Source organism: Kryptolebias marmoratus, linkage group LG1, assembly GCF_001649575.2.
Source record: "Kryptolebias marmoratus isolate JLee-2015 linkage group LG1, ASM164957v2, whole genome shotgun sequence".
Classification (NCBI taxonomy): domain Eukaryota; kingdom Metazoa; phylum Chordata; class Actinopteri; order Cyprinodontiformes; family Rivulidae; genus Kryptolebias; species Kryptolebias marmoratus.
Genome location: NC_051430.1, coordinates 29,767,901 through 29,778,965, shown reverse-complemented (window position 1 = coordinate 29,778,965; position 11,065 = coordinate 29,767,901). Strand labels below are relative to the sequence as shown.

The 11,065-nt window shown below is 40.8% G+C and overlaps 1 protein-coding gene across 2 annotated transcripts in view; it reads right to left on the bottom strand.

Annotated features, from left to right (window-relative positions):
- cfap299 (cilia and flagella associated protein 299) overlaps window positions 1-11,065 on the bottom strand; it is a 75,989-nt gene that overhangs the window by 14,932 nt on the left and 49,992 nt on the right. For both annotated transcript variants that reach the window (XM_017430820.3, XM_025009246.2), the window contains exon 4: window positions 2,284-2,426. In XM_017430820.3, the coding sequence (XP_017286309.1) occupies window positions 2,284-2,426 (143 nt within the window). The remainder of the gene's footprint in view (window positions 1-2,283; window positions 2,427-11,065) is intronic.

Genomic DNA, 11,065 nt, shown 5'->3' with positions numbered 1-11,065 from the left:
GGGGGGGGGGGTGTCATAAAAGCATCATTGGGGAGTAGGCTGTACCTCCAGGCATGCTCACCCAATGACTCACATCTACAGCTTGTTAGAGCTTCGTTCAAGTCCACGGGCAGGGCGGCAGATAAGACAGAATATATATTTAACAAAAATGGATAAATGAAACAAGAATGCTGCACGCGTTTGACAGTTAAAAGGAACAACTACTTCGGTCACGCTCCAGAGAGGGTTAAATTCTGTTTATTAATTGTAGAACATTACAGTTTTACAAAATGATGCGAGAAAATGATGCGAGAAAAACTAAAGAAAACAGGAAGTGACAGCTTTCAGATAGTTTGGACAAATGAGAAAACCCTGAAAGGCAGACAGATTGCTGCTTTTATTATCAGTAAAGACGAAACCTGGTGAGGTTACTGATAGTGTTCATAAAACATACAGAAAATCTCACATAAAGTAGGGCATTGTTACCTCTATTGATGCATTTACTGACCAGAGAAAAATACTTTTTTATACTTCAGGGTGATATGCATTCCTTCAATAAATGCTTGGCCTTTACTTTTAAAAGACTGTTAAAGAAAATCCTAGAAATTGAAGATTTTTACATTGTAATGTGCCTCCATGAGAACATTTAGAGCTCTGATTTGAACAGTATCACTGAGGTTAAACAGGCTGTCTGCCATTTGGCTGAACTCAAACTAAATCATGTAATACCAGTCATTCTCACCTCTTGGCTGTTGTGTTTGTCCTTTTGGGATATCTCACACATACCTGAAATCCTGCTAACATGTTACTGTGCATGAGTATGTGGAATGTGGGAATGGTTTTGGCTCCGGTAATTTGCTGACAGGCATCTATGTGAACAGGTTTCATGATTGACTGAGAATTATAAAGATGCCTCAGCGAGAGATACGGCGAGGATTTTAGCTTCCACTTGTAAGGTCAGCAGTTCATGAGTGTGAGCTGGAGTTAAATCTCTGAAATGGAACATTTTGGAGCCCTGTATTTAGTGAATCTGAGATATAAACACACTCACAGCTGCAAAGTTAATTACCAGGGATGGAAAGGACCTGACACTGCCTGGTGTTTGTCACTTCATCCAGAGAAAGTCAGTGCAAACAAAAACTGATCCCAAGAAGAGCTGCTGGTACTCAGGTACGGCCAACTCATACATGACCCGCTCTACGCTGCTTCTGATTGGGTCAGAGTTAGGGGATCTGGTGATGCGTGACTCATGAGAAACAACGATTGGGTACAAGTTGGCTACAACGAGCCAAGTGGAGGCATAGCTGGGCGCGTGCCAGGAAATTTCAGATCAGCGCATCGATAGAACCTAGAAATATTATGACACATGTCGATGAATCAGCAGCACAGAGAGGAGGGTCGTTACTGCAAGTGAACAGGAAATCTGCTGGTGTGAAATTATTTCTTAGCCACACAAGAAAGGACGTTCAACACGAGAGTGGAGCAGCAATTTCAGGTAATTATCCTCTGCACAGTTCTACCACCTCCTTTTCGGGCAGGGGTGTCAAACTCCACTGTCCCGGGAGTTTTAGGTTTTTCTGCTCCAAAACACCTGATTCAAATGGTTTAATCACCTCCTCGCCAAATCATCAAGTTCTCCAGGAGCATGGCAACAAGTCATTCATCTAAAACATTCAGGAGAGCGGCACCCGAGGTATGGAGTTTGACACCCTTGTTTTAGGGGAAACAACCCCTCGACTTTGGCGGTGAACGGAACACCAAACGTCCGATGTGTTTGTTAAAAACATCTTCAAATAAGGTTCTCGGATTTTCTAGGTGTTTAAATATTATGGTCAGTTAGGCAAATCATCATTTAATGTCATTTTTATCCCCCCACTTCGAACTTTAAAAGTATCCATACTAGTAGTGTAGGTGAGGCCTAAATCTTGGAAAAATACACACAAGAATCAGTTCCTGGAATTTGACACCATACAAATCTAACTAAAGTGTTTTAATTGACCTTTTTATATTAATAACTGAGCCAGCATAGTATCAGTATGTCTAATCTTAACACTTTTCTAATGTAGTTTAATCATCTCAGTACAGTTTGGCTGAACTGCTTTGTTTTACTTTTTAAAGCGTATTCCTGTGAATCTGCTGAGGTCAGCACTTCTCTTGTTGACCATTTGCCTAAATTACACCAACATCATTTTACACCAACCTGATTCTTTGACCGGGGATAATGTGATTTTCCTGGTTTACAAATCTTGTTCCAACAAAAAAAAGGCCTCCATGGCCAACATGTTACAAGAAAACGAGACTTACCATAAATCTGAAAGTCCTGGCATGAGCCTTTTCCTTCTGCTGAAATATGGTTCAAAATCTTGTGTCTTGAGTCTGTGGGCGTAGTCTATATATCCAGATACCTCCTGTCCAAGGGTATTATAATCCCTTATGAAAATGATCGACTGTTAAAGAAAAAGAGAAAAAAGGAAACCCTCTGTGTTAATAATCATCACCAATAAGTCTTAAAGACAATGTCCTGTTTCAGACAGATGTAAAGAACTTTTGAATGATACTTCTAAATTTAAATACAAAGGCTCTTGTTGCATTTTTTAATATGGTTTAAAAGGAAAAAGACTCCTGAAGGGGGCTGGTGTTGAAGAATATCCTGCTCGGATAGGTGCGTGGGACCGGAGCTGAACCGTTTAATGTACAGTAACTAAAGTCTCATTTCCGTTCCAAAACTCCTCCAGTCAGACCAAGAATGCTTCTTGGAATTACACGAAATGAGGAGTTCTGATTTAAAACTTAGTACTGTGGGTTGTGAGAAAGGTTTAGACGATTTTAGTTAAAACACAAAAGATCATTTGATCACCCTGTAAATGGTTCTTCCTCGTAGTTTTTCTCCATTTATTCAGTTTTACACATCCACACACTGATGGCAAAAGGCCATCATTTAAAAACAATCCCTTTCTACTTATTGTTTTTATTATCATCTGATCAAAGTTACAAGGAGGTTATAAGGAGGAGTATTTTCGAGAAAAGCAGAAAAGAAATAAAAAGACATTAAATTTTCCATCATCTACAGCTGACATACTTTGTGATCTCTCTCTTTTCAGCTTGTGAATTCATGTCTGGGTCATTAGGAAGCAAAAAACAACAACTTTAAAGATGATTAAAGGCCTAAAAATCAACCCCATATAATAGGAATATTTGTGTTCCCATGATGTAAAAGAATTTTTCTGCAAAATACAAAATGTAGATGTGTGCTTAGCTGAAAAAATAAAGTTAAATCATGGCTCAAGATCATGTTTGAGCTTGAGACTGATAATAGACCAAACACTGATATCAGATTAAGAGACAATGACTACAGTCAGTTAAATAAAGGTTTGGGTTCTTCAGTGCAAACAAATCTCACATTTAAAGACAGTTTCCCGGACGCTCATCAGAGAAGTCTTTGAAGCAGAGTTCATACAAGACACAACCTGAGGACAAAACAGATGACAAATGGTTTTGTCACTGGATTCAGACAAAGAGATTAAAAGCAGAGTTGTCCCCACCCCTAGTAACAGCAGAACATGAAATAATCTTTTCATGTCCATTTGATAGTTTAGATAACACCTGATGACAATAGATGGGGAGAACTACAAAGAGTAGACACTCTCAGGTGTGAAGAGGTTGTTTTGTCTGCCTGTTCTCGGACAAAAAGAGCTGTTTTTGCTTTCTTCTCTACTTCTTATTGTGGAAAAAAGGACTCCCTTTGTGTTCGACTTGTCTTGTTTACTCTGAGCATGAATAAGTCCCACTTTTCCGCCTATAGTAACACTGTGAGAAGATCTGTGCAGCTTGTGAGTTCACATTTGTATACCTGTCAGGACATGGGCCATCTGTGGATCCCCTTACTAAAAAGGCATAAGATAACTCGCGCTCCAGAGCTCAGGAGAAAAGAGGGTTTCTTTCTCGGTTTCTCTAAAATGTTTAAAGCAGATGCTATTAGGCTCACAGCTGGCTGGAGGCCTGAGCCATTTACCCTATCTACTGGCTGCTGTCCTCACACAGCCAGCCTTGAAAAGACATCATTAGGTTGACACGACAAAGGGGGGAGCACCATTTGAGTGGTGGTGATAAAATACGTTGGATAAATGTCACTTTGATGTGTGGACCAAGAATGATTTGTCTCCCAAAGAAGTCAAGAGTGAAACCACATCACAGCAGTTTACCGTCTAAGTTCTACACTTCATTTAGTTTGTTAAATTTTAATGCATAAATGGAAATCAACTAAAAGTCTGAGTAAAAAAACAAACTCATCAAGACGTGGGAAATGATTCAAATCTGTTTAATCCATGCAAGATACATTAAACTGCTTTATCAAAGTCACGGAGTACAAATCACCATGGCAGTGTTTTACCATCTGCGTCTAATTCACTGAGAATAGAAATCCAGTTATTTTTGTTTTTAACCGTTTTTTGAATTCACTGAGAATTTTAGTTTCGCTCTCTTTTCTCATCCCAAAACTTTCACGCTTGTAAACTCCTTTCTCAAAACATGCTAAAATAAGCCTAAGAAGCCTTCTCCGGTCGCGGTGTGATTTATGAAAGGACCGAGGCAGCATGCGGTGGAAGCCAACCCTCTGCTGTTATGCCTCTATAACTGTTTTAAAACAATCTTCTGGGGGAGAAAAAAAGGCACTTTTCAGGCCTAAAACTATCTTATGAGTGTGAAAAAGGGCAAGCTCAGCATTGAACAACAACACCGACAAAACCAAACCCGGGAGCTGAACCAGAGGCCTGGGAGCTTGAGGGTTCTGCTCATCTCTGCTCATCTTAGATGTTCCTAGGACTGGGTTCTTCTGGACAGAGATCTCTGAGGTTGTTTCTGGGATCTGTTGGAGTTTCTCTTCCAGTTTGGGGTGCTTCCATGACCATTGGCACCACTGAGGCCTCGACTCTCCACAACTTCTCATTTTCCTTTTTTTCCAGCCCTTGGTATTTCTTTAGCTTTGGGTGTTTCTTCTTCTTTATGTCAGTCACTTTGGATTGCTACAGCTATCACCACTCCCTTCCTCTGTCAACTACCAAAGTGTCCGGATGGTTAATCACCACCTATTTGTCAGTCTAGATCTGGAAGTCCCACAGTACCATAGCCCTGCCATTGAGTCTTAATCATTTCTGGCACGTAGCTTGATGTCATCCACATAGTGGAAGTAGCTGATAACAGTTCCCATTTAAACTGGTATTCGTAGCGACTTTTTACAATGGTCTGGCTGAGGGGTAATGTATATATTTAGGCCTGTTTTTGTCTTTGTAATTTGGCTTTGAAAGGTAGTCCAAGGTTCAAAGCATCAGCTGAAAACAAGCAGCACGAGTGGTTTGAAGGAAATGGGGACCTCCACCTTACTCTGGAAAACAAGTGAAGGCTTTACGTCACCTGTCAACAATTACCAAGAACAGGTGCTGTGACCTCACGGGGCACCGAGGGAGAGGCCCCATTTTATAGCAAACATCAGTCTGGTTAATGCTTGAGACTGAACGCTGCACAGATCTTTGCTGATTGTTATATTCAGTTTGCTCCTCTTTGAAAATCTTCCTTTTGTTCATGTTCTTTTGAAACTTCACCAGTGACCTTAGGTTGAAAGTAATATAAACTAAAAAAAAGTCTAGTAGGCTGGGAGAATCCTTTAATCCATAATTTATGAAATACAACAAAGCATCTCAAGTTCTTGTGGTTACACCGCCCTCAAACAAATTCTATACATGAGCATGTTTCAGCATTCAGAAACAAACAGTGAAACCTGAATACTGTTGACAATGATAACTATTTAGGCCTGTAAAAACTGTGGAAGGGTCTTTTAGCATCTTGACACACAATGTGAATTACTTCACGTACTGATCTTTCAAAACCATATGGCTGAAAAAAAAGGGATGTACAAATTTGAGTCAAACAGAAGCTGACGAGCTGACACATACTGCGCCCTTTCTTTGTGCTTTTGACAGTGTCCTACAGGTGGGGACACAATAGCTGGAGCACCTGACATCCTGTGGCATGTGTCTCTGATTGTACAAACAAACAGAAACCTAAATAAAGCCAACAAACCACCAGGAGAAGGTAGTGAACTTTGGTGCTTTTTGTTGCACATAAGCGGTCAGCTGTTGGGAGCGTCTGTGAGTATCTGTCACCTTTGTTTTGTCAGTTTGTCCCGCAGCATCGGCTCCGTCATACCCTGAGGATGTTAACATGTTAAAACAGATTTAGGTCTTTCAGTAAATAAGCTCATTCTGATTGGCTGTTCAACTGTTAGTGTAATTATACTCTGTATGGAGTCGAGAGCGCCACAAGCCCACCTTTTGTAAACTTTTCTTCTTGATAACTTGTTTAGGTTTAGGCACAAAATAAAGTTTTTAGACTGAAGAAAATTTTGGAGAAAGGAAAAACATCCAATGAAAGACTTCAATCCTAGCCTTCACATAAGTTAATTCTAAAAACAGCCAAATCTAACTCCTTAAACATTAACTGGCTTACTTCAGTCATTATAAGTGGGAATAAGTAGGAGATAGGTGCTATAATGTTTAGTTTTAGTAACTTTTAAAAACATTTAACTTCATTTACAATTATTTTCCTTATAAAAATACATGAAGATCTCTTCATATCCTTCAAAAACATGTTCTGCTTGAAATCTGCTTCAGCAAACTGACTCTAATTGTGTCTTTTTGTACTCCTTTTAGTTTGTTTTTTGGTAACATTCTGCCTTTTATTGCTTTTAGTATTTAGCTAGCCTTTTGGTTATTTTAGTTTTTAAATACCATCCTGCTACTTTAAGGTTGAACTAGTCTATTGCTACTTCTAGCTATCCTTTAGCTACTTTTAAATTTTAGCTAGCATTTTTTAATGTGCTGCTCATTTTAGCTTGCCTTTTGAAAGTTTTGGCTTTTCTTTCAGCTTCTTCAGCAAATTTCAGCAAAGTTTCAGATCTCAGGATTCACAGAAAATGAATTCCTCTCTTGTTACTGATATTTTTCAAGCAGCTGATTGCTTCACAAATAAATAAATAAAAGCAGATGAATCCATCTGGATCCAGCCCTGACTGAACTGTGGCCATCCCCCCCATACGAGCACACAGACGCCACCAACCTGTCTGCCTGCTGCTCCCCCATCCTGCAGCCCACCTCTGCTCCCCCGGTCCATGGGAACAATCCTGCAGTGTCAGGGAGCTGTGCAGGTGTCTTGCGGTGTCAGCTGCCATACTGTTTATTATTGGTGGGCTGTGCTTTAGGAGGAATCCCAGGCCATCACTAACAACTGCGTAAATTTGTTGGGGTAAGGAAAACACAGCTCGGTTTTAGGCAGGAGCCCCTTTTTTCTGGAAGGTTTTACCCCTGTCCCCCTTTTTTTATGTTCCTTGCAAAGTGTATGTGTTGTAAAGAGCTTGGAGTGGGTTTGGGGAGTAAAATGAGGAGGAGGAGGAGGAGGAGGGGGGGGGGGTCACTGCTTATTTGACTTGGAAGTGACTTCACACAGCCAGCTTGTGTAATAGATGCAACGGTGGAAACCATATGTGCCGAGGTGTCTTGCATCAGTGGGGATCTACCCTCATTACACTTCCAGCAGGATATGCAATCCAGAACAAGAGCTCACAAACTGAGGGTTTGTTGTAAATGAACCAGGTCGGTGCAGTCGCTAACATATATTAGACATCACAGACTGCCCCGCGCCTGTTTCATGGTATTATACATTGAATTTAGCAGATTAGTATGTAAAGTATAATAAATCATCTTTGATGTACTGTTTTATTTAGGATAAATTACTAATTACAGATGCTGAAACATCCAAAATAACTAGGGAATTTCTGCATTTAAAGCAAACTAGAACTGGCTGGCAAGAAGAAAAAAAGCCAAGTATGAATAAATAAAACATACTATTATAACAATGCAATTTAAAAATGGTCTTGAAACTTTTATCTCCACTTTAAAAGAATAATTTCTCATTACCATGAATGTTTGCGTGTGTTGTTTGTCTGTCTGTTAGCAAAATATCTTAACAAAACAGACGGATTTTAATGACACTCAGAAAGTAATCACTGGATGTTCACCTACAACTTGAACTCAGTTCAAGATGGGCGCCACTGCTAACTGACTTCAGCCAACAGAAGAATGGGGATAATTTGTTAAGTTTCACAGATATTCAGCTCAGGATAGGTGTGGTAGTAGCTGACAGTCATCCCCAGCACATAGTCTGAGCACCGACAGATTTTTGTTTTAAACTCTGACATGTGGAAGGCGCCATGTTTGCCCACCTTTTATAGTGGCGGGCAACAATCTATCTGTTGAAGCTATCACCATTCCAGGAAACTTGACACGGACATGCAGCGTTTTCTGGCTCCTAATGTGATTTCCAAGAATCCTTCTGAGAGAGAGCAACCAGTAAAAGCTGGGAGGAGCGTCTCTAACCAGTGTCACTTTTACAGCTGCCAGGGTTATTAGCTTGTTTTTCTTTTATAGAAACCTTTTGTGCAGGGAGGGCTGAAGCACAGCAGAGAGGAAGGAACAGAGTCCATTTTCTTCTCACGGTGACCAAACTCAGCTGTCAGCCGCCAGAGCCGACAATGTTTAGGCCCTTCCCCTGTTTGTAGCGTTAGCAAAATATCTCATGAACCACTTGTTGGATTTCAATGAAACTTGTAGGAAGCAATCACTGGATGTTCATCAGCAACCGATTGGCTTTTTGAGTCAAGCCAATTCAAGATCGCTGCGTCAACCAACTGACCTTACTAAACACAAAAATGGCTCTAACTCAGTCAGTTTTACAGACATTGAACTAAAGCTGGTGTGCCAGTAGCTGAAAGTCAACACATACTGCTGGTGTAGATTCTCAGTCATCCAGGCCATGGTAAATTCAAAAAAGTACATTTCAAACCCAACAGGACTCTCAGGCAGAGGTCCACCCTAAGGACTAAACACCCAAACCCAAACTGAGCGGAGATGTGTCTGCAGTTCAGTGCAGCGAAGAATGTTCAGACCTTTATTTTGGAGAGACCAAACAACCTCTCCACAGACGCAGGGCTCAACACAGGAGAGCCACCTCTTCTGGACAGGACCAGGGGTTCACCTACACCTCAAGGATAAGGGACACTCCTTTCAGGATCAAAATGTTCATATTTTGGACCGAGAAAACAGATGGTTCGAGAGGGGGGTAAATAAGCCATTTATGTCAAACAGGAGAAACCAACAATAAACAGAGGAGGAGGTCTCAGATTTCAGCTTTCAAAAACATATAATGGAGCTTTAGGCCTGATCCCCAGTCAGTTTCACCCTGCACTCATGTGACCAGAGTGGCCCATCAGTGAGTCAGACAAACAAGGACCCTAATGAGCCTCTATTGTTAGGAGAGTGAGAACAATCTGCAAGCAATCCAGCTTACATCACATCTCAGCTTTAAAAGCTCAACTCCACACTCTCTATTTCTGAATTGAGAAAGCTGCTCGGATGAGAAGCGAAACGTCTTCAACTACAGAATACAAGTCCTTTTTTGACTTCAACACATACTGTTCGTGTGATCTTCTACATCAGGGGTGTTAAACTCCAGGCCTCGAGGGCAGCTGTCCTAGAGGTTTTAGGTTTTTCTGCTCCAACACACCTGATTCAGATGGTTTGATTAGCTCCTCACCAAATCATCAAATTCTCCAGGGGCATGGCAACAAGTCATCCATTTAAACCAGGTGTTTTAAAGCAAGAACACATCTAAAACATGCAGGACAACGGCCCTCGAGGAATGGAGTTTGACACCTGTGTTCTACATAATCTAATTTCTAGATTAGACCAAAATGGCTACAACTTAAGATGATCATAGTCCAAAATTCTTGCACGAATGGCGGTGGGTGATATGCATTCCTTAAAGTAATGCTAGACCTATAATTGTGAAGTAGGTTTTACGGTTTCATGGTTCTAGATAAGTGGTCAATATGCTGATCTAGTTCATCCATAGTGACTTTAACATGATTGCTCAACAATATAAGGAACAACCCAAAGGAAAAAACATAATTTTATCTAGAAAAACTTATTTTCACTGAAATATGTGATGCTACAATGACACCACCTCTCAAACAGCATCAAGTGTATTTTGACGCATGTCTGCAGCTGTCTGTCTGCCGTCTGCAGATCTGTTGCCGTTTCACGTCCCACAGGTTTAGAAAGCACTGGGATCTCACATGTAAATACAATCCAAAGTGGCTTAGACCTCGTCATTTCTCCCGTTGTCTAAAAGTCAGTTGTGCCATTATGTCACTGAGATACCTCACTACCATCCAGGCACAGAGGAAGGAAATTCTTTTTAATTTTCACAACAACTTCTTGTAATTGTCCTGACAGTTTTGATTGTGAATGCAAGCAAAAAGGATGGAAATAATCAAAAGACATTTCTTTTCCTTTCGTTTATAATTACAGGGTGTGTCACTAGACAGATGTCTTGGCACTGGATGAAAACACACACACACACACACACACACACACACACACACACAAGCAAACTGTTCAAAAGGACTTTTCCATTTGCAGAGTGGTTTAATGTTATATCTGTACTCCCCTAAAGCCCAACACAAAGGCTGGCCAGGTCACACAAAATACTCTATTAAATGCACTGGCTTACAGAATTTTTCCCTTCTAATCAATCAGTTCATGCAGTTTTTCTTTTCTTCAGAGACATAGACAAAGGTTGTGTAGATGTGTGGGGATCTGTACCCGTTATGTAAAAAGAATGTGGGTGCTTACCTTTGTGGTTCTTGGTGTTTAAAACCAGAGAAAATCTCCTAAACTCCGAGACTATACACACTAAAGAATGACAAAAAAGCGGTTAGAGAACGTAATCTAGAGTCTCAAGAAGTAGTTTCAGGTCCAGATGTTTCCCTCTGAGCAGCATCTCCATCAGTCTGTAAACATCTGGACCTGAGGTTGTCCCGTTCTGTCTGTTCAACAGTCCTGGATGGGAGCAGATGTTGTTCTAAAACCTGGAGATCCTTTCCAGAGGCACTAATGCACCCCCATACCATCAGAGAGGCAGGCTGACCTCAGAACAGTTCTCCTCTTTGGTCCAGAGGAGACACATCTGTTCACAT